The sequence below is a fragment of the Bison bison genome, unplaced genomic scaffold, assembly GCF_000754665.1.
Source record: "Bison bison bison isolate TAMUID 2011002044 unplaced genomic scaffold, Bison_UMD1.0 scf7180017864371, whole genome shotgun sequence".
Taxonomy (NCBI): Eukaryota; Metazoa; Chordata; class Mammalia; order Artiodactyla; family Bovidae; genus Bison; species Bison bison.
In genome coordinates this window covers 11,429,563-11,454,223 of record NW_011494943.1, presented here as the reverse complement: position 1 = coordinate 11,454,223, position 24,661 = coordinate 11,429,563, and the positions used below count along the sequence as shown (strand labels likewise).

Sequence of the window (24,661 nt, the reverse complement as noted above, 5' to 3'; positions counted from 1 at the left end):
CTTCCCAGGGGTCCAGTGGTTAAGAATCCCCCTGCCAAGGCAGGGGACACGGGTTCGATCCCTGGTCCGGGAGGCTCCTACGTGCTTCGGAGCAACTGAGCCCATGTGCCACAGCTACTGAGTCTGCATGCTATAACTACTTAAGACTGTGCACCTAGGCTCTGCAATGGAAAGCCCCACATAAGTAGAGAGTAGTTCCCGCGACTCACAACTAGAGAAAGCCCGTGCACAGCAACGAACACCCAGCATGGCCATAAATAAACTAATACATTAATTAATTACAATTTAAAAGAAAAAGAGTTTAAAGTTATAGTTTAGTAACAGATGACAGAATTGTGAGATGAGGAAAAATGACTCTAGTCCCAGCTGTGCATGTCTGGGTAACTTCTGGCGTCTTGTTCCTCTGCTCTGAGTCACCCAGACTAACCTCATATGCAAAATGGGGACCAAAATAAAGTGGATAGCACTTCAAAAGGAGATGCAGCAGACACTTTCTTGGAAAATGCATGCCACCTCCTCAGACTCCTTATCACCGCTATCAGGCGTTGGATTTATTCTCACCTCCCCCGACATCTGGGCTCACCTACGGTTTTCAGCACTGCCCGCTGTCTGGAGCCTGACTCCAGCCACGGCCACTCTGCTTATGGATCTTACAAAATAACCCAACACAAGGTACCTGCCTTCACCCTTTGCTTGCTGTCTTCACATCCAAATTTAACCACGTCTAAAATCAAGCTCATCCTCATTACTGCCATCTTCTTCTCCCCTGTAGTATGTGTCCTCGCTCCAAGAGTCCCCGTGGATTCCCTTTTGGCAGAGCTCAAACCCTGAGACACGGCCCACTCATCTCTGCCCCAAGTGCAGCTCATGTTTCCTGCTTCTTGCAAGGCATCTTTTCCACTGCCTTTTGCTCATCACTCCCACTGCAAAGGTATCCTCAACAGCCTTCTTGATCCAATTCATACTGGGCAGGGTGATGGCCCTTAGTATAACTTTATTCAAAAATCTACAGGGTGCTCTGCTTACTGCTGCGGTATTTCCAAATGGCATTTTAGTTCCCTCTACTTCAACAAAATCTTGCTTTCAATTAAGGAAAGTGGAGTTCCGATGGCTGGAAGGATGAGGACTGGGAGCCACCAGCTTCTTAGTGGCCTGTGCCTCCCTAGATGGCCACTGTGAGGTCTCCAAGGAGCAAGGGTGAAACCACTGTCATTGGAGTTAGGTAGAAAATTCCCAGTTGGCTTCAATGCCATCAGTTTGACACATTAAACTTAGAAACTAGTTCCCTCTGGTCAGGTCCATAACCTCACAGTTGGACAAAAACATTAAACTCGGTCTCCTTTCACTTGCCCACTTGGAATAGCCTCCCACCTGCCTTGGGTTGGTTCCGGTTCAGTCTTCACAAGCAAAGCCCAACCTCCCTGTCCATGAAGACATCTTGACCATGACAGCCTGTGCTCAGGTCCATTGCAACAGCATTTCCCTTGGAATTCCTCTGGCAGCCTGTCGATCACTTACTTTTCTTCTTTTTATTTATTCACCATTGCTCCATGCATGTTGATTATCTGTATACCTAGGTAATAAATTCCTTGTGGGTAATGACTTACTTTCCTCGATATAAATCAGTCTCCTCGTAGATTCTGGTGGAGTGATGAGCACATGCACGAGCTCACAGCCCACACATCTGACTCATGTTACTTCCCTGCTTAAGAACAGCTGCTCACACTTGGCCAGCAGCTCCCCAAACTCCATGAGGTTGTGTGGCTGACATGGAGAGCCACTGCCCAGACCCCCAAGAGAGGCTGGCTGCTCAGCAGGGGAGCATATTCGGGGACACTGTCCAGCTAGGGAGTGAAGCTGTCTCAGCTGTCAGACTGGTCTCCAGCTGACCACCCTGGGGCTGAGATGTGGGGCTTCCCCAGGCGGCCATGCTTAGCAGCCCAGCCTCATGGCCACTGCTTCCTTGTCTCCCTCTGTGCTTCTCCTCAGTAAGCTCGTGTCCCTTGTCTCCATGTCTGCCCCCATCAACCGGCCAGCAGTGTGGTCTGGGGTAGATGTCAGGACTCTGCTTCTGGGTTCCTTTCTATGTCTCCCCAGCTTTCTCTCTCACCAACACGCCAAAGTCCAGCAACATGGAACCTGTCCTCCTCAAACAGCTCACATGCTCCCGGACCTGCGCAGACACCCCTCTGCCTTCTTGGCTCAGGAGATTGGAGCAATTCTGATATTCTGCCTCGTCCCTCATTTCTGCCAAGCCCCCCCCCCCGCCACCCCGCTTTCTGGTTCTGCCCTGAGGCCCCCACAGAATCCATGGACGACAGCTGGTGCACGGGCTACGTCTCCCACTAGGTTCAGGGCTCTTGGCCGGCAGGCCCACGTGCTTCCTCGTGCTAACCCAGTGCTCAGCGCACAGCGTTTAACGCATAACAGGTGCCCCATTCATATTTGATGAGCGAGTGGATGGATCCCTGCTGGATGATCACAGCTCTGTGAAAATAAAACACTAAGTGAAAAACTATGGTTTCCAAGAAAATGACACAAACTTACTAAACACACTCAAGTGATAACACAAAGATCACTCCAAATTTCACGATCAAAGGACCAACAGAAACATTCTGGTGCCCATTCCTCCAGATATCTCTTAATGTACAAAATCAAATAACCTTAATTGCACTGAAATAACAATACGAAAAGAGTTGCCACATTTCTAAAATGTTTACATGTCTTAAAAACATCCACATATATGCTTAGGAAAAAAGTCTGGGAAGGTCTGCGTCAAACCAGTAACAATGATTATCTTGGCATGGTGGAAATTATGGATGATTTTATTTTGCTTACCTGTATTCAATAATACATATGCTAAAAACACACTGCTTGCATAATAAAGAAAAATGAAAGTTAAAAAAAAATTTTTTTTTTTAATTTTTTGGCTGCACCATGCAGCATATGGGATCTTAATTCCCTGACCAAAGACTGAATCTGCGACCCTGCATTCTTAGCGTGGAGTCCTAACCACTGGACCACCAGGGAAGTCCCTGAAACATTTTTTTAATAAGAGGGAAGCTAAGCAAGTTTCCTGAAAAGAGAAAATATTTGGAAACTGCATGATTTTATGAATTTACATTATCTCATATTCAGTTCAAATAAAGTAGGATATACCATAAGTACGTTTAAATGGCTTTATGTAAATGATGGTGCAGAGAACCTTTGGCTAAACCGTGGTCTCGATGCATATAATTCATTACTTAGAAATGTTCTGGAACTAAGAAAATAGGGAGAGAACCCAGCAATTTCTTTTTAAAACAATTCTTCTGAATATCCAGGTCAGTACACACTGGTCAGATGCTTGCTTAGACAAAGTCAGATACATGAGACCAGGGATCTCAATGTGTGGGGTAAGAGACAGCACTCATGACATCATCAGGAGTCTCTCAATATGTGTACATGTACATTTTCTCAATCAATTAATGCCATATTGAAACCAGATATACACATACACAACCTCAAACCATTCTAAAAACTCAGCTGAACAGGAGAAGAAAACTATGCATGAAACCTGCAGCTTATAAAACGTGACATGGTTTGTTTACAGCCTGAATAGTTTGCTGTTTTACAGAAGTTCCCCTTTAACTGGACTGCAGGACTACGTACGAGTGGTCAGGAGAAAGGAAATGAGAAACACGCAGTAAGAAAGCCTGGTTGGAAATGGAACTGTACTTGTTTAAATGCAGAAAGCCTGTGGACACACTGCACTCAGCTCTCAGCACTCACTCAGAGACAGTCGACTGTGCAGTCACTGGGACGCTCTCTCATAGCTGACTCAGCTAGGCCCTAAATTACATCTGCAAAGCCTGGGGCATGCGATTCAATTATTCTCTTAGGGTTTAGATGACCTCATCTTCCTGACAATGGTAGATGAGGTGACTCAGACCATTCACTCACTGAGAACAACCAGACATGCTGTGTGTATGTGTGTGAAAATCTTTTTGAGGGGAATGGAAGACTGGCAAGGCTGTGCAGAATCGTGAGGCCAGAACCTGAGAGGGGGAAGCCCCAGGCTTAAGCTGGCACTTGGGGCTCCATGTGTCCCGGAGGCGCCTGGCAGCTCTGAGAGGCAGAGCCTGAGCTGAGCTTGGCGGACTCACAGGCTAGAGAACAAAAACTGAGGGCTGGCCAAGGAGATGGAGCTCTGGTTAAAAAAAAAACAAAAAACACCAGGCTTGGATCTGGGTGCAAAGGATGAACTAGAAATAATGCAGACCTTGTAGTCGCAGATCAACCTAAATCTCTGTACAACTTCCACTTTCTTTCTTTTTTAAAAAATAATTAATTAGGCTGCATTGGGATCTTTCACTGCAGCACACAGATTCTCTGGTTATGGTGCTCAGGCTCAGCGGTTGCCGAGTGCTGGCTTGGCTGCTCAGCAGCATACTGGATCTTGGTTCCCTGACCAGGGATTGAATCCAAGCCCCCTGCATTGCAAGGTGGGTTCTCTACCCCTGGACCACCAGGGAAGGCCCTCTGTTTTCAATTTGCAACCAAGCATTTATAATAACTATGAATGGAATATAATCTATAATAATTTTGAATCGCTATATAGTACATCTGAAAACAATACTGTAAATCAACTGTATCTCCAAAAAAACCCCTAAAACAGGCATTTATATGCTTAAAACCAAGAAAAACAACTGAGAAGAGAAAGAGACGGACAGAGGATTCTGATAATGGTGACATCAGACACCAACTTCGCAATAATTTTACTTAACATGTTCATGGAATTAATGGACAGGATGGAAAACTCTGGCTGAGAACTGGAAACTGGAAACTCTGGAACCTCAAAAACTTAATAATAATACAATATACTGAATTTAAAAATTCAATAGATGGGCAGAACAGCAGATCAGACAATACTGAAGAAAGAAATGGAAGATGGGTCAGGAGAAAAAACACTCAAAATTAAGCAAAAGAGATGAGATTGGAACATAAGCAATAAATACATAAGAAACAGTGGATACTGTGAAAAGATCTAAGATTACCAAGGGCGAGTCACTTTGGGAAAGAGCTGGGAAGTTTCTGATAAGGTTCAACATGCACCTGCCACACCACCTTCTACTCTTCGGACACAAAGTGTCCGGACGGGGTTGCCCTTTCCTTCTCCAGATCTTCCTGATCCAGGGATTGCACCCGGGTCTCCCACATTACAGGCAGACACTTTACTGTCTAAGCCACCAGGGAAGCCCAGTCTCAGACACAAAAGAACACAGTATCTCTTCTACTTATCTGAAGCTCTAGAAAAGATAAATCTAATGTATGAGAAAAAGCAGATCAATGTTTGTTCGGGCCTGGGGGCTAGGGCGGGGGATTAATTGGGATGAGGGACAAGGGAATTTTTAGGATAGATTTTTAGAGTAATAGTGGTTCCACAGGTATATAAAACTGTCAAGACTCATCAAACTGCATACTGAAAGTGAGTTCCTTTTATTGAATGTAAGCAGTATTTCAACAATGTCAATTTAAAAATGTAAAAAATTATGGCACTTTCAAACAATAAAAACTTTTCCCTGGCAAACCTGCACTAAAGGAGATAAAGAAAAATGATCTCACAGAAGCCCTGAGGTACAGGAAGGAATGAAAGACAGTAGAAGATGTAAATATGTGGGAAACATAAATGAGTATTAACTCTATAGAATATTAATAATGTTTATGGAGATGATGATATATGGAGAGTTAAAATATATGACAATAATTCCACACATTTCAGGAAGTCAGTAAACAAAGTTAATTGTTCTAAGGTCCTTACATCATCTGAGAAGTGGTAAAAGCACTAATTTATATTAGACTTTAAGAAGCCAGGGATTGCCAAAATCATGGCCCGCAGACCAAATCCAGTCAGTGGCCTATTTTTTGCATGGTCTGCAAGCTAATAACAAGCCTTATAATTTTAAAGGGTTGCAACAGAAGATAAAGAAGAATAAACAACAGAGACCTTATGCCTCTGTTGTGTTGTGAAGTGTTCACTGCCTGGCCTTTAACAGAAAGCACACGGAACCCACAGCTCTGGGTAGCCACTCCAGTGCACGAAAAGAAACACTTAACAAGCCAAAACAAGGGGAGGAAAGGGTGGTAAAACTGCTAATCAATCCAAAACATGGCACTGCAGAAGCAAAAAAAGGAAGGTGGAAAAAAGAAATAGAAAAAACAAGAAAGAAACAGGATGGGAGATTTAAACTCAAAAATTATTACAGTAACTATAAAAAGACTAGGTATTTCAATTAACGTGAACAATTTTTAGTCTAGATTTAAAAACAGAAAAAAGTCAACTGCTGCTGTGTTGCTTCAGTCATGCCCGACTCTGTGCGACCCCATAGACGGCAGCCACCAGGCTCCCCCGTCCCTGGGATTCTCCAGGCAAGAACACTGGAGTGGGTTGCCATTTCCTTCTCCAATGCATGAAAGGAAAAGTGAAAGTGAGGTCTCTTAGTCGTGTCTGACTCTTAGCGACCCCACGGACTGCAGCCGACCAGGCTCCTCCGTCCATGGGATTTTCCAGGCAAGAGCCCGTTAAAAACAGATATAACGTAAAATATAAAGCTACAGAAATATAAAGATACCTGCCTAAATACACAAAAAATTTATATCTAATACAATTATGTACACACACATTATGTTTATATATGAAAAGACACATTGTACAAATAAAAATCAAACAACAGTTGTATGGCTACGCTGTGTGTGTGCTAGTCACTCAATCGTGTCTGACTCTTTGCGACTCCATGGACTGTAACTTCCCAGGATCCTCTGTCCATGGAATTTTTCAGGCAAGAGTACTGGAATGGATTGCTATTTCCTTCTCCAGGGGATCTTTCTGACTCAGGGATCAAACCTGGGTCTCCTGCATTGCAGGTGAATTCTTTACTGTCTGTCTGAGGCACCAGGGAAGCCCATTGATACGCTACAGTCCTACAAAGTGGAGTTTATGGAAAGGGTATTACCAGAGATGAAGAGTGATATTTCTTAATGACAAAAGGTTCAGTTCATTCTACCAGGAAGGTGAAGTCAGTCATGGTGAATGTGTCCTTCTGTAGTTCTGAAGGGCAAAGCCCATCATCTAAATAATAAGCTTTTAAAGTAAAATGACAGTTCAGTTCAGTTGCTCAGTCATGTTGCCTCTTTCCAACTCCATGGACTGCAGCATGCCAGGCCTCCCTGTCCATCACCAACTCCCAGAGTTTACTCAAACTCATGTCCATTGAGTCGGTGATGCCATCCAACCATCTCATCCTCTGTTGTCTCATTCTCCTCCCGCCTTCGATCTTTCCCAGCATCAGGGTCTTTTCGCATCAGGTGGCCAAAGTATTTGGAGTTTCGCCTTCAGCATCAGTCCTTCCAATGAATATTCAGGACTAATTTCCTTTAGGATGGACTGGGTGGATCTCCCTGCTGTCCAAGGGACTCTCAAGAGTCTTCTCCAATACCACAGTTCCAAAGCATCAATTCTTCAGCGCTCAGCTTTCTTTATAGTCCAATTCTCACATCCGTACATGACTACTGGAAAAACCATATATTTGACTAGATGGACCTTTGTTGGCAAAGTAATGTCCCTGATTTTTAATATGCTGTCTAGGTTGGTCATAGCTTTTCTTCCAAGGTGCAAGTGTCTTTAAATTTCATGGCTACAGTCACCATATGCAGTGATTTTAGAGCCCCCCAAAATAAAGTCTGTCACTGTTTCCATTGTTTCCCCATCTATTGCCATGAAGTGACAGGACCAGATGGCATGATCTTAGTTTTCTGAATGTTGAGCTTTAAGCCAACTTTTTCACTCTCCTCTTTCACCTTCATCAAGAGGCTCTTTAGTTCTTTGCTTTCTGCCATAAGGGTGGTGTCATCTGCATGTCTGAGGTTATTGATATTTTTCCCGGCAATCTTGATTCCAGCTTGAGCTTCATCCAGTCCAGCATGTCTCATGATGTACTCTGCATATAAGTTAAATAAGCAGGGTGACAATATACCGCCTTGACGTACTCTGTTTCCTATTTGGAACCAGTCTGTTGTTCCATGTCCAGTTCTAACTGTTGCTTCCTGACCTGCACACAGGTTTCTCAAGAGGGCAGGTCAGGTGGTCTGATATTCCCATCTCTTTAAGAATTTTCCACAGTTTGTTGTGATCTACACAGTTAAAGGCTTTGGCATAGTCAATAAAGCAGAAGTAGATGTTTTTCTGGAACTCTCTTGCCTTTTCGATGATCCAACAGATGTTGGCAATTTGATCTCTGGTTCCTCTGCCTTTTCTAAAACCAGCTTGAATATCTGGAAGTTCACGGTTCAAGTACTATTAAAGCCTGGTTTGGAGAACTTTGAGCATTACTTTGCTAGAGTGTGACATGAGTGCAACTGTGCGGTAGTTTGAGCATTCTTTGGCATTGCCTTTCTTTGGGACTGGAACGAAAACTGACCTTTTCCAGTCCTGTGGCCACTGCTGAGTTTCCAAAGTTGCTGGCATATTGAGGGCAGCACTTTCACAGCATCATCTTTTAGGATTTGAAATAGCTCAACTGGAATTCCATCACCTCCACTAGCTTTGTTCGTAGTGATGCTTCCTAAGGCCCACTTCGCATTCCAGGACGTCTGACTCTGGGTGAGTGATCACACCATAGTGACTATCTGGCTTATGAAGATCTTTTTTGTATAGTTCTTCTGTGTATTCTTGGCACCTCTTCTTAACGTCTTCTGTTTCTGTTAGGTCCATACCATTTGTGCCCATCTTTGCATGCAAAGTTCCCTTGGTATCTCTAATTTTCTTGAAGCGATCTCTAATATTTCCCATTCTATTGTTTTCCTCTATTTCTTTGCATTGATCACTGAACAGTATGAAAAGGCAAAAAGGACACTGAAAGATGAGCTCCCCTGGTTGACAGGTACCCAATACGCTACTGGACATCAGTGGAGAACTAACTCCAGAAAGAATGAAGAGATGGAGCTGAAGCAAAATGACAATAAATCATCAAAATTATTTCCTGAATAAGAAGAGAGGAGGAAGTTGAGGTATATGTATCAGCAACAGTAATTAAAAATGTGGCAGATTACAGGAGACCATAACATGGTATTAGGCTGAGGGCAGAATTGGCATCTAGGATGACAGAAGAAAATTTTCACATATTGAGGTAAGGGTAAGTCATTCCAGCTTGTACATAATTTGGCCTGAAGTTTATGTTAACTAGAACAGCCTGTCTTACGACCTGTTTATCATCCATTGTACATCTGCTTTAACCACTAAAAAAAGAATGCAGTATCCAGGGAATTCCCTGGAGGTCCAGTGGTTAGGACTCTGCTTTCAGTGCTGGGGCCAGGGTTCAGTCCTGGGTCAGGGAAGTAAGATCCCATAAGCCGGGTTGCTTGGCCAGGAAAAAAAACAACAATACCCAAAAGAATGTCCACTTTGTGCTAATCTATATCTCTTTTGAAACCTTGAAGGGATATAGCCCTGTCATGTTGGTATATGTTCTTTACTCTGATAAGATATAAAAAGCATGGTGCTGAAAACCATGGTTCTTCCAGACTAGTTCCTCAGAGCTACTAAGAGGGTGTTTCCTGGGCTATGGTCCTCAGTGTGGCTTGGATAAAACTCTCTTCTATCCCTTATTATAGATTGTTTATTGATTATTTGCGTCAACAGGGATTACTGATAGGAAGACGAGCTACCTATTAAGAACACTGACTACTCAAGGACAGATATCAGGGAGCTAGTACATCCACATCCTCAGGGAACATAACTGGCTTTCAGATTTTTTTGATCACAACTCCTAGTAAGAAATACATTTTGCATGGTCACCTGATACATACATATAGATGATCATATGTGTAAATATACACATTCAAACAACAGGATCAGAGAGCATTCATGTTGCTAGAAAAACAAGGATATTCTCTATGTGTTTCTCTTTTTCTTAATGCAAGGCTGTGACCCACTAAACTGATTTTACAGACACTAATAAACCATGACCTGCAGTTTAAAAAAAATGTTGACTTAAATTAACTTGTTAATTTCTCCTGGAAGCTATTGGCTCAGGTTATCAAAATGGTTTGATGGTGAACATGGCATCTGAGAGATGTAAGAGATTAGAAAATTACATAATTCGACCTCTGAATAAGCTGACTGGTATTTTTTAAAACCCACACAGGCAGCTTGTTTCCTAATGATTTTTTAAAAATCTGTACTGAGCCTTTAAATCAAATGGCTTATGTGTGCAGCGCTGCTGTCCCTCACATCTCTTTCCTTCTGCCTTTTAACAGCTCCCACAGAACAGAAGCCTGCCAATCTTTACTTGTGAAACAAATGGAGAAAAATGTATCTTAAAATTCTAGGGGGAAAGGAGTGATGATTTCTATGGCTCAGTGGTAAGCAGGAGTTATTAATACAACAGTGGAGATGCTCTCTCTTTTACTGAATTTATTACACAATGATAAACTATTGCCTATTACTGGAGCCACAAACAACAGCACCAGTACTGGCACGAGTCCCTCTGGAGGCTGCAAAAAGAACTCACAGAGACCCAGGTCAAAAAGAAAAAAGGAGCAGGTTCTCATGTGCTTATTGAACATGTTTATGACACCAGGAGAACAGGTTCTTTCTATTAAAGAGTACAGAAACAAATCTGAACCTAATTTTACTTTTTAAAACATTCCCTGAAAGAGTGGATTTTCTTTGACTTTCTGGATGTTGAGGTTGACTTACAGACCAACCCTTTCTTGAGAGCTACAGGCCCAGGAGCCAAGCAGACATCTCCTCCAAGCAGAGTTCTCTGAAAAGCTGCTAAAAAGCCTGTAACATTCAGAAAAGGCAGCTTCTAAAATGAGGGGGTGGAGGTGAAACCCAGACAAGCCCCAGGGAGCATCTCTCTTTGGTCCAGACGGACAGGGAGCACTTCCTTTCTGAGATGCTCCTCTGCCTCCAGGCTCTGCTCTCCAGGCGCCCCTCCTTGAATGTACTGAGGCATCCTTCTAAGGGAGCTTCTCTATAAAGGAGGCGGGAGAAGAGGAGGCAGAGGGTGGAACTGGCCTCCTCAGCAGCAGACCTGGATGTAAGACCTCCAAGTGTTTCAGAGAAATTGATCCTGACCTTTCTAGTCCATGAAAAGCCTGGAATGCCAGGGTTACTCTATACCTCGTGCCAAGAAGGACTGCAGGCAGCCTTGCTGGAAATTCTGTCTCTTACTGTCAATTGGTTCAAACACCACATATACAATAGCTTTCAAATACAATCAGATTGTGTTTGCTATTCTTCATCTCCCAGAATAACTCTCCTCTGAGGTTTTCCTGGCAGGGCTGCATTAAACAGAGGTGAGCTCTCCTCCTCCTCCCAGGTACCTGGGAGTCTGGGCCACAGTGACCAGTTACTCCTCCTACACTGTAGACATCCCCTCATCTTTCCTTGCCCTTGGAGACCAGACACCTAGATGCATGAAATGCAGGCCACCTCCCTTGTAAGACCTTTTCTGATGTGTACCCAACTAAAATATACCCTTCCTTCCTCTCCACATGCACACAAGAACTTGCAGAATGTTGAGATCCTTCAGTGTACACACGGCATGGAGATGAGGGGGTGGAATCAGGGACTGGGGTGTGAAACCTCCAGGGTCTGCTGCTTCTCACTGTGTGACTTTAGGTAGGTTACCTAACTTCTCTGAGACTCAGTCACTTCGTCTGTAATACCTAGCCCCACAGGAACTAGGAAAGTAGAGTAAGTTAACAACCTAACAAGTTAGCACAAAACCTGCTACAAAGTAAGGGCTCAGAAAATATAGCTGCTCCTATTTATTTGCTGGGCTTTCCTAGATGACACAGTAGTAAAGAATCCGCCTGCCAATGCAGAAGACAAGGGTTTGATCTCTGGGTTGGGAAGATCCTCTGGAAAAGGAAATGGCAATCCCCTTCATTCTTGCCTGGGAAATCCCATGGACAGAGGAGCCTGGTGGGCTACAGTCCATGGGGGTCGCAAAGAGTCGGACACAACTTAGCGACTAAACAACAACTTGTTTGCCGTTAAAACAAAATCCCTACAAGTTCTGAAACAAATTAAATCAGAAATGTTTGCCTAAATACTGTCAACCCCTAAGTTTAATATAATAAACACAATAATTTTATGAGAACCTAAGTAATTATATGGAGCACATTTTCACTTTTGTGAACTTTCATTTTTCCTTTCTTTCCCTTAATAAACAGGTAGATTTTTTTCCCACTTGGAAGTCATCTGTTTCTTGCTTTTCCCAGCATCACAAAAACTGCTGCCTCGGTCTGAGGGGCCTTACTCATCGCCTTCTGGTTCACCTCACCTCACAGCCTTCGCTCCACCTGGTGTGCCCTCCCCACTGCCCATCTTGTCTTGGGGGTTCTGACCACAGGGCAGTTCTTCGTGATACCAAGACTGCTTTCCCTGAAGCTCCTGCCAGGCAGCTCTGACGCTGGCACTTCTTGATACCAAACAGATATGTGTAATTTACCTGAATCTCATGGCTTTTCCATTATCAAAAGCAGTTACCTGTCATTCCAGAGTCTTCTCTGCTCCAGGCTAAGTGTCCCAGTTCCTTAAAGTGCTTCTCACCTGGCCGCCCACTCCACATCCCACCTTGTCCCTTCAGGGTCTATCATCTTCCTTCTCTAGATTTTTCTGGTTTTTGAGCAGTCATTTTGAGAAGTTGACCCAAATTAAATTCAGTTTACTAAAATCCTGACTTTTACCATATCAGACTTTTCAAATCCCATACTTGTACATGTGATTTCTGGTGACTACTGTGAGATCTATATACATAATTCTGATCATCTGCATTTCATTCCTCAGCCTGTCAAGACCTTTTTATATTCTAGTACTGGGTCCACCTTAAAGTTTTCTTATATGAACAAATTCTTAGTTGTGCTCTCATTATTTCTAGTAACAGTATTATCATGGTTGATCTGAACTTCTGAAAACTTTTTGATCGTTTTGCTCTACTATCTATGGTTAATTATCAGATGCATCCTTGTTGAAGCAGAAGAATGGTGCCGACATGAAGAATGTGCACAGGTGAGATCAATTGTTGCTGCTGTCACATCTAAACAGGCTCCTACTACCTGGAGCAGAATTCTGACTGCAATTCTGGTGGTACAAGGCAATGCATTACAGCTCTAAGATACCACACACAGCACACCAAATTGACCTGGTACATCATCCAAGGAAATAATCTTAAAGATCTAGCAAGAAGACCAGCTGATCACCTTCTTCAGATAAGATCAGGGACAGCCCTCCTTTCCAGTTATACCCATTCTCTGTCTGACAAACATAGGATGTCCACCAGGCTTTGTACCACCACCCTCTTTGGTGGAACACTGTGGTTAACAGACTTACAGAGCAAAGCATGGCCTGTGTTCCTCGTCACTGAACCAAATACTGCCTCCTCTGTGAAGCCCAGCCCATGGGTCCTCTTTCATTAAGTTGGCCCTGGAACCTCCAGCTTGCCGAGGCTCTTTCCTCTCTGGACTGCTATCCACTCACAGGCCTTCACTGACTGCCCCCTACACACTGTTTACACAGGAGAGGAGATAAACCTCTTACTGAGTATCCAGTCCAATCTCTTAGCTCTAAGAGGCTTGCAGGCTACTGAGCTCAGGCCTTCCTTGTTAAAGGTTCTACATATATGAACCCGAGCCCCCCAGTCAGATTCTAAGCTCTAGAGGACACATCATCTCATATACTATTAGTTTTACATCATCAACCCCCCAGCACCTCGCATGTTACACATTGCCGGTACTCCAATACCTGCCAGTGGATGGCGTGGGAGAGTAAATGTCACTGCATACCCACACAACCCAGCAACTGCAATTGGAAATGGTCTAGCTCCACTTCCAATTAAGGTACCAACCAAGCTTTTAAGTGATCAGTTCCCCTGTGTGATGCAGGGAATTGAGTCAGACCCTAAGAGGCCACCTTGAAACCACTAAGTGCATTAATTTTAAATACTAGACCGATGGACAGGGAGGCCTGGCGTGCTGCGGTTCATGGGGTCGCAAAAAGTCAGACACGACTGAGCGACTGAACTGAACTGAGACCGATGAATACCATTCCAGGGCTGCACCTGGAGCACAACTGGCTCCCAGTTGGGACTCTCCCCTCCACTTCGCCTGGCTGGCTCTTTCTGGCCAGGTAGACCACTCTCCAGACACCCCTCTTATCTGCTCAGAGAAGCACCAGTCACTATGTTATAGCTTCCTTTGTAATTGCGTATTTTTTTAATTTATGCTTTCATGTTTCCTTCTCCCAGTAAGAATGCAAGGCCACACACCAACCCTTCATTGAATCAATGAATGAGCAGCCCAAGAGAGATATCTGGGTGTTTTTAAGCCTGGAATCTCAGAATGTGTGTGTGTATATGTGGGCACCCATTCAGTTGGGTCTGACTCTTTGTGATCCCATGGACCAAAGCCCGCCAGGCTCCTCTGTCCATGGAATTTTCCAGGCAAGAATACTGGAGTGGGTTGCCATGTTCTTCTCCAGGGGACCTGCCTGACCCAGGGATCGAACCTGAGTCTCTTGCATCTCCTGTATTGGCAAGGAGGTTCTTTACCAGCTGAGCCACCAGGGAAGCAGAATCTCAGATGCCCTTCTCAAAAGCAGGCATCTCATGTGTGACTCATTGGCTTCTAGTTCAGATGATGTGCTCAGATCAGAGTGGGCAAGTGTTGTCTCTGGAAAGAAAATCCGGTGCAGTCACCAGGGGGTGTGGTGGTCGGAGCAGGCAGGAGCTGGCTCCGCCACTTATTGAACAAGTCACTCAATCTCCTTTTATCGTGGTTTCCAGGGGCTGAAACGGAGATGGTGCCAACAGTCACTCCCTGGACTGATAGGGACAGCTGGACATTTGGGGTGCGCCAAGGCCTGTGCCAACATGGTGACAGCAGGGTTCCGAGTCCTGTACTGAGAGACAGGCTTAGGGCCCACTGCTTGATGCAGCTGGCCTCCTCCCTCTCTGCCCAATGAAACGGAGCCCACTGCCAGGCTGTGAGGGAGAGGACCGTGGTGTAGAGCTGGACCTGAACAAGCTCTTGGAGACAGGTCGGCAAGTAGCCCAAGAAAGGAGGGAGACAGGGCAAGCTTCAGTAGGGACAGAAGTAAGGTGAGGCACTGACTCAGCCTCACCTCCTCCATCGCGGGCCTGCTGTGATAAGTGTCTCCGGAGCACCAACAAGCCTCAGGAGACAAAGTCGCCACAAGGAAGGCCAATCTCCGAGAGACTGGAGGCACACGCTGCGCCCCCGCTGACTTTCCCCTCTCAACGCCTGACACCCGCCTTCCATTAAGAAAAGCCACCCACACCACCATCTGTATCCCTGGGTCTTGGGGATGACGCATTCTCTACAGACTCGCAGACACATTTTCCTCAGGACACCAGGAGGGCGCCCAGGGCATCAGGAGATGAAATGAATGCCACAGAGCGGCGCTTTGCAGCCTTTGTTTGGATAACGAGCAGCCAGGATTCAGTCCCACAGAGAAGGAAATGGATGCTCTGGGCGGTGAGCAGGCGCCCCACGGAGGTCCCGGGAACCTCTCATGCTCCCTGGGCAGCTCATCTACAACTTCCTCCCAGACAAGCCTCCTTCATGCTGGCTGATCAGCACAGGCCACGGGGACCATATGGGGTGTGGGGATCAGCTCCCCTTCCCCTGCTGACCTGAGCAGGATTGTAGCGACAGGCAGAAAAGCCGGGTCTAGTCCAGCCACTCGTCCCAGAGGCAGCGCTCCAAGGCCAGGCTGATCGATGTCTGACTGACGCCTGCTTGCGGGGCTGGGAGGACCTGTGACTCTTCCTTCACAGTGTTTCCACATTTCCGCCAATTACTCACATTCTCGCCCCTTGTGCCATCTCTTGGGGATTTGTTTTCCCCACTTCATTTCCAAATTAGCTGCCAGTGAATCATTACTCATCTTCTCAGTGACTGGCAGGCGTTAATGAATTACTGATTTTCACCTTCAACCAGCCAATACAATATATTTATGTTGGAAAGAAAGGTACTTTTTGAATTAAGACTTGTATCTTTTGATAGTTTTCCTTTCAAACATAATACATGTGTACAATTCTGGCTTGACAGTGGAGTAATTCTAATCACAGCTACTGAGCCTGGGGTGGCAGGCATGGGCTGCCACCAGGCTGAGTCCCTCTGCTCACACTAGCCCCATGGGATGCCGCTTCCCTTCCTGCTGCGATGCTGGGACAGACCATCCAGCATGGCCTACACAGACACTGGGCTGGCTAGTTGCCTGCCGCGAGAGCCTCAGTCTCTTTGGAATGTGGACAGTAATAGCACCTCCCTTTGAAAGGCTCCAGGAATGAACAGACTGAATACATGTAATGCCCTTAACACAGTACCTGGTACACAGCAGGTGACCAATAAATATCACCTATTCTTGTTCTTAACTCTCAACTAAAGAATCGTTGGGTTACCCTATATTCTTAAGCCATAATCCATGTATTTTTTAAACTGGAGTATAATTACAGTGTTGTGTTAGTTTCTGCTGTACAGTGAAGTGAATCAGTTACACGCATACATACATCCCCTCCCTTGTGGACCTCCCTCCCTCTCTCCCCCTCCCATCATCCCACCCCTCTAGGTCATCACAGAGCAACAGCTGAGCTTCCTGTGCTTTACAGCAGGTGCCCACTAGCTACCTGTTTTACACACGGTAGTGTATGTATGTCAGTCTTAATCTCCCAATTTGTCCCACCCTCTCCTTCCTCCCCTGTGACCTCTTCCTCACTGTATAAGCAGGACTCATGAGACCAGGATTCTTAAGATGGAGACCGTAGTTAAGTAAAAAAAATTGCTCGAGGTTTCAAAGCGAAAATCAAGCCCCAAATCCAAACTCATCTTCAGCCCCTGCTTCTGGACTAAACAGGGGCTAAACTGCTATTCAAGGTTCTGAGGAAGCAGGACACAGCAACTCATTTTATTTAAGACAGTGGATTGTTAGCTATTTAAAAATGCTGTTTACACAATAGATGTTAATTATGAATAATTTTTTGGTGTGCTCTGTGCTTCCAGTGATCAGAATACTAACTAACAGCCTCATGGAATAGCTTCCTCGTCTTTCTGATTCCCCAGAGCCTTCTGAGTACCCTAATATTTCTAGCACTGTTTAAGCGTTTCATTACTTTGTTTCAGGGCTGAAAAATGTCCCTTAATTTCCAAGCATGGATCTTATTGCCAGTCTCTCAAAGGATTCAGAATATAAATATGTACTGCAGTGGCAACATGCCTATTCATCAGGCTGCTAGGTTCGCGTAGATAATTAGAAATCGGGAGATTTCTCAGAGAAGGTTCACTATAATTTACTTCCAGACACAGCAGCTTAATTAGAAAACAAATTCCTTCCCTAGCTTTAAAGATTGCTAAATAATTATAACACACACACACCACCCATGTCTCCTCCTCTGGTCTGGTGCTGAGACTCTAAACAACACGTTTTGCACATCTGACAAAGGTGGCCGAGGCTGGGAAGGGGTTAAGCCCTGATATCCTGGGGAACCTTATGCTGAGCTGCTGCACAGAGGCAGCTGTTTGAAACAAACCACATTTATCAAAGAATTACCATACAGCAATTCAGAAGTGTGAAAGTTTTCAATCAATTTCTCCAGTGATGGCAAAGAAGAAGGTGATGACAGGATCGGGCTGCATTTCTGACCGTTTACGGGCAGCCACAGAAGGTGCTAGAAGATGGCTGGAAAGGCAGGTCATACAGGTGAAGCCCAGCGCCACCTTCAAGACCCCACATCTGACCCTGAAACTCTCGGGAATCCTTGGATGGTGTTGCCAGTCTTGCAGCGTGCAGAGCAAGATTCCCTCTCCAGCTCACGCCAACATTAAGAGCCCGCTCCGGTCCTAAGGACAGGTGGCCCTGGAGACCAGGGTATACACAGAGCCACACGCAGGGGAAGGAGTGGCAGGTGAGGCCGGCGGGCTAAGGCCACATGCCCGCCATCCCAGTCCATGCACGCCAGGCCTCAGCATGGCTACTCACCCAGCTCTGTCAGGACCATCCCTCATACACTCAGAGCCAGCACCACCCGGGGAAGGAAAGGGGCGGTCAGAAGACTAGATGGATATTATCCTTATTTTCTGCAGGTCATTAAACTTGAGGGAGGGAAACAAAACTCAACAACACAACCCAGTGTCCTTCTGGTTTTGCTTCATCTCTGTGTTGTGACTTGTCACTCTAATCAGGTGGTACAGTGACCAGAGTCACCCTCACATTTAGGGGTGATGAAGAGGGTCTCAAGTTCAAGAATTTCCATGTGGTGAGCTGAAACCAGAGAGTCACACTGGATGCAAAATGCCTTAAGACACTCGTGAAACCAGCAACATGTCAGTGGCAGCCCTCCCAACCCTCTGCTGATGTGTCTCCAGGAGCCCCCAACACAGGTTTATCCCACCTTGCATGCAGGAAACACTCTCCCCACAGCAACGCCTTCTTAGGTGCTTCCTTGTTGATGGAGTTTTGTCCTCTCCCCCACCAATCGACAGTGCTTAGGATTTCATTAGCAATAATGAGCTGCTAAAGAATAAACGAAACAGGACCAAGGAATTGAGCAAAAAAAGCCAATTTCTGTTTGATCCTATAATTGTAACTAAGCACAAGTTATATCCTGCCAATTAATCTAGACGCACAAATGAGATGCACTGGAAGTCCTCGTGCGGTTCTCACTTCATCCCCTAAAGGCTCCACCAGCTCAGTGGCTTTTGCTGGGAGTGACGGTGAGCCTTTTGGGGAGAAGTGCCCATGACACCCTGTTGGACGTCCCTTGCACCTCTTTAGGTGAGTCACAGGCCTCGTCCCAAAAGCAGAAGAGCTTGTGCAGAGGATGGGCATCCACTGGACAAAGAGTGCTTGATACGGTGAGAATGGCCATCCCAGGAGGGCACTGCAAATGAAACGGAGGCAAAGGGTAAAGCAGCTTGGACAGCCTGGCCTGTGGCAGCGGTGCAAATACTCAGCACAGCGAGCAAGGAATCACTGCACAGGACAGCTCCTGCGCGAACCTGCTTCATTCACGGGAAGGTAAACATCACAATGAGTTATGATCCTGATGGAACCCCAAGTGGCCCCAGCACATAGAGTGGAGACCAAACACAGCCCCAGAGATGCAGACGCTGAGAGCCTGCTGCATCCAAGAGCTGCGTATTTTGACCACAAGTCTCCAGAAAATGATGATAGGTGAAAATAATGAGACATCTTCCCCAGGAAGGTTCTCTGAGTACAGAGACCTTGGCAGCCTGGAAGACTAGTGAACACAGATGTGCTGTGTTTCTTTCTAACCTTGTAACTTCAAGGTCACACCTACTAAAAATGTTTCTTCTTATGGACTGTAAGCATAGCTGGGAAAGTCTAAATATTAAAACAACAGAATAGCATTAAAATTTTTTTATTTATGGCTGAGCTAGGTCTTCATTGCTGTGTGGGCTTTTCTCTAGTTGCAGCAAATGGGGGCTACTCTCTAGCTGCGGGGCAAGGGCTTCTCACTGCGGTGGCTTCTCTTGTTGCACAGCACGGGCTCCAGGTGCTAGGACTGCTGTAGTTGTGGCACGTTGGCTCAGTAGTTTCGGTACACAGGCTTAATTTCTTCGAGGCACATGGGATCTTCCCAGATCAGGGACTGAACCTGTGTCTCCTGTATTGGCAGGCGGATTCTTTACCACTGAGCCACCAGGGAAGCCCCCAGAGTAGTATTTTAAATGGAAAATCTCTCCAAGAAAGCTACAGAAATTAAGAACTTATATCTATTCAGAAACAGATCTCATGGTGGTAGTGGCCGGGAATCCTGTGGGGCTATACATCTGGATTTTTTTCTAGTGCCATGTAACTAAAGCCTGTAGCTTGTCCTGGCATAAAGAATAAACATAATTCAACCCCGCACATTCACTCTAACTGTGGCCAGGCTACGAGGGGAGCAGCCACATAGCGCCTCCTCTTGGAAACGATGACGTGTATGGGTCTCACCTGAACTGTATGTTTGCTAAGTTGTATTCCAAGAACAATGACTCAGACCCAAACCGTTGTACCTTGAAAAGTTATTCACAACAAAGAGGTTCTGAGGTTTCTAAAATATCTTATTCTTACTCACTTTTTGTCACCACCATCACCAGCCACTCAGATGAAGTTCCATTTGGGAAGAAAGTATGGTTCATTTTGGATGCTCATAGCCTATCCCAGTTAATCTGGACAACAAGCTTTTATAAAATGCAAACTTATCTGGTATGGGAATGATCTCTTTTTAAACTGCACTGTTGGACTTGTTTACACAGTTTTCCAAAAGTTGTGTGGTGGCATTCACCCAATGGTGGCTGGGGCTGGTGTATGAAAGACACTCTCTCCGTGAACCACTCCCTCCCACCCCAGTCTTTATCAGAAATCCAATGGCTTCAGAAATGCAAAGTAGTATTAACCATTATTCCCAGTGCAGCTTCGGGAAAGTGGTGAGAGAACAGAAAGTATTTGTGGGGGTGAGCTGACGCCCACAGAGCCGACCACATGCTCCTCAATCCACCCTGGGCGATGGTGACAAATGCAGGGGTGAGAGGTGTGCGCCCAGTGAGTGTGACTCCTGACGGTGAGGCTGGCCACATCTGTCTGTCTGCAGTCTTCCACCACCCCCTTTCCCTGCCCCCATTCCCACTGAGAGTGCTATTAATGATGTTTTTCTTTTTAAATTAAAACACACAGACACCCAATTTTTCAGCATTTCACCAACGTTGTAGCACTGCCTGGGACAGGACAGGGGTTGACGCAGAAGAAAGGACACTGTGAGCCAGCCTTCAAAGGGCCACCGGAAGTCACAACCGCCAGCTGAGAAAGTCACTCAGCACTGCGGAGGGTGGAGCCAACACTGGGTGTTTTCTGGGAACACGGGCAGCTACAAACTCTGAGGTCGTGATTTACGAAAATTGCACTTGATAAAAAAAATTAAAATCTTATCGTATATAGGAGGTGTCTGCTTCTATTTTTCAATCCTCATTAGCCAGTTTAAGTTGTGAGTAAAGGTTTCTCCCCAACCTCAAACCCTCTTCAGTAAAATGTCTCTTGTCCATTTTTTTTGTTGTTGTTGTTTTAGTGAGTTTTGAGATATCTTCATATATTCTGGATATAAGTCCTTTGTCAGCTATGTGATTTGCAAATATTTCCCCCCAAGTCTGCAGCTTGTCTTTTCTCTCTGTTAGCAGTGTCTTCCAGAGAGTAAACATTTTAAACTTTGATGAAGTTCAATTTGTCAATTTTTTTCTTTTGTGGATCATGCTTAGGGTGTCAAGTGCTATGCACACTTTAAGTCTGAGAACGTGACGGGATGAGAGCTGGCTGTTCAGACACCGAAGTCTGGAAGAGCGAGGGCCTGTGTACAGGAAAGACCACAGAGAGACGTCCAGACACCTGGCTACCAGGCTGGCCTGACACCACCAGGTGGGAGTGCCACTGAGGAAGCTGAAGCAAACCAAACGCCAGATTCCTCTTCAGAACTGTCTGAACGAGCCAGCAGAAGTCACTTCGCTAGGAAAGAAGGTAACTTTATCACAGTTTTAATGGTTTATCTGAGAATTACAAGTCTACGGTGATCTGTGGTACAGGTGATGGAGGCTCTGGCACTCAGAAATGGGGGGAAAGTACAGACCCACAGACAGAGCGCAGCAGCACTGGTGAATGAGTGCTAACAGGACGGCTTCCAAACTCTGAAATCTCACCAGGGAACTGGACCAAACATGCCGGATGACCAGGCCGGTCCAACCCTTTCTTATTTTTCAGCTTCTCTCCATGTGATGTTTGTTTCTCAATGGCTGCCTTGTTTGCCTAGCACTTGTAAATGGTTTTCTCGGTTTCAGTCCTTATTGGAGGTGAAGCTGGATTAGAACAGGGAGGAGCAGTTCCCCTGAGAGGAGAGGCCCTGAGTCCTGTCTCTAGAAGTGAGTTGTGTGAGTGTGACCAGGATGGGGCGATTGTGGAGGCCGGTTAACAGAGCACTCAGCACCCAGCCACCCAGCCCCCTGCTTCCTGGCCACACTGACCCCTGGAGCACGGGCCACCCAGCAAAGATGGGAACAGGGACACGAGACCACCAACGTGCTCTCCCCACCATGTAACCCTGAGAGCACCAGAGCTCCGATGTGGAGAAAACCAGCAGCTGCATTTGCCCAGAGCAGCAGGACTTTGAAAAGAAGCATGGGTGCACTCTGTATTACACACTGTGGGGGAGACAGCCAGGCCTGAACCCTCCCTGATCCTTGTGAACATGACACACTGAGGTCTGTGCTCCCTGCTCTGACCGAGCCAGCACAGCCAGCGCCCCAACCACCACTCTGCTGCTGGTATCAGTCCCAACCGCAAGTCCCGCTGCTTCCCCTCCAGCCTGCAGTGCCCATCTATCAGCGCCTCCCTGCTCCCAGCCTCGGCCAGCACTGCCTTTCCAGCAATGGCTTTGAAATCTCCTCAACTGTGGGTCAGTGGAAACCAAGACCCACTCTAAGCAGAAGGACCACAGGCCTTCCTGTTTGTCCTGCTGGCACTGATCAATGTCACGCTAATTCTTTCTTGTCACAATACCCCGTTTTGCTTGTGGACAAAAGCATCTTGAAGTAAACAGATGCAGTGACCAGTCACATGATTTCCTTAAGACATTTATCCAAAATTTAATGAAAGGAATTATACTCAATGAATTGTTTGCAGGTAACCTGATTTATTTTGTTGGTTCTTTCTTTTCAATTTATTTGTACCTATATTTTACATATCTATATTCTTATAAAAAAAATTAAACGAGATGGAAAAACAGTTCCTTAACATTGCTCCTCCCTGCTTCTTGCTCCAAATTCCACTTTCCTACCCAGAGTGGAGTGCAAATATTTTATTTCATGTCTTGTTGATATGTATTCACACACAGAGAGTTATGCACGGTTCTGCAGCCCATGGTGGGTGTCATGTCAGTCTCTTAACAAAAGGCCGCTCCCTGTTGATGCAAGTGCAGCCACCACACTCTGTATTCTCCGGTGGGGAACACATGTGATCGATTCCACAGTGCACTTGCGGTGGGCATTCAGGCATAATATTCTTGTGCATTTCCCCTGACACACAGGCAAGTTGTCTTCCAGAAGAGAAACCTAGAAGATTTGCTTTTTCTACCTGAGGTTAATAATTAAAATTGGGCCTTTCTGCTTTACCACACGATTCTGTATATCAAGACTTAGGGAACAGTCCGTACGTTAATTCTAGAAGAAATGGGGTTCAGAGAAGAAGTGTTAGGAGCTACCTAGGTGAATTGGGATGAATGAAATGAACACGCAAACAAACATAAAATGCAGGTCAAGTTTAAAGCTCTGAGATGGTGTACTGACCCAAAGAGGCTCATGACAGGAGCAGACAAGCCGGCCCCAGGACCTGGGGGGACAAGGAGAGGCCAAGCAACCACTGCACCTCATGAAGGACCCCTCCAGCCGGGACCACCACACCTGCCTTATATAGAACGTAACACTGGGTTTATATCCTCCCTGAGTGGGGGAAATGGAAGGTTGCAGAAGGTGAAAGGGAAAGTTGAGGAACATGGGGAAGATGCTAAGCTATGATCTGACTATTGCAGTTGAGGAGCAGAGTGGTCTCTATGTGCACTGACTGGTCTTTATGTGTAACGATATATATGTTTTTGCTTTGGTTCAGTGTCGAGAGTATTTTTAAATGTTCAAAAGGATTCCAGTTATACTCTTTTCCTTTTAATATGGCCCCAAATTTAGCTTGTCCTATGTAACAATCACAAACTAGGCCTTAATCAGAGAACAAAAGAACACACGAAAGGGAAACATCTGTGCTGACAGGAAGTACTTCTGAGAACCAAGAGTGAAAAATGGAGACTCCCTTCACACCAGAAGCCACAATAGCTTAAAATCTGACTTACTTTTCTATCAAATCCAGTGTGACTCCAGGCACCAGACTAACACATTTCTGCATGCAGAACCTGCAAAGAAAGAGAAGACAGTGAATCACAGCAATGGGATATGTAACGGGAGAATACAACAGTCCCAGAGAAAAAGCAAAGAGAGGAAGTGGGGCATGGGGATTGCCACAGTGAAAAGGTAAACCAAGATTTTCTTAATTCTGTCAGCTCTTAGGTTTATGAAGAAAATCTCCCTGCAGCCTCTCAAAGGGGCAGGAACACTGAGCTGCAGCCAGAGGTCTTCAGTGGAAGGAGAAAAACAAGTCTACAGGTGGTGAGGCAGATCCCCCCTGTGCGCGGCTGGGGGCAGGTCCTCGTGAGAGTCACCGGACAGAAAGCTTCCACCCAGATGATGGAACAGGCTCCACTTTTCCATTTTTCCTTCTTAAGCAAGTAAAGCTGGAGAGAGTGATGGAAGGATCAGTGAACCACCCTGAGGCACACAAAAGAAATTTGTGGGAGAAGACAAAGAAAAGTAAATTCAATTATTCGCTCAGTCGTGTCCGACTCTTTGCGACCCGTGGACTGTAGCCCACCAAGCTCCTCCGTCCGTGGGATTCTCCAGGCAAGAATACTGGAGTGGGTTGCCATTTCCTTCTCCAGGGGATGTTCCCAACCCAGGGATCAAACCCAGGTCTCCCACATTGCAGGCAGACGCTTTAACCTCTGTG

At 45.7% G+C, this 24,661-nt stretch overlaps 1 protein-coding gene across 2 annotated transcripts in view; it reads right to left on the bottom strand.

Annotated features, from left to right (window-relative positions):
* The window catches only part of RPTOR (regulatory associated protein of MTOR, complex 1), a 322,527-nt gene that overhangs the window by 104,663 nt on the left and 193,203 nt on the right, over positions 1–24,661 (bottom strand). For both annotated transcript variants that reach the window (XM_010856300.1, XM_010856301.1), the window contains exon 7: positions 23,952–24,011. In XM_010856300.1, coding sequence (XP_010854602.1) covers positions 23,952–24,011 — 60 coding nt within the window. The remainder of the gene's footprint in view (positions 1–23,951; positions 24,012–24,661) is intronic.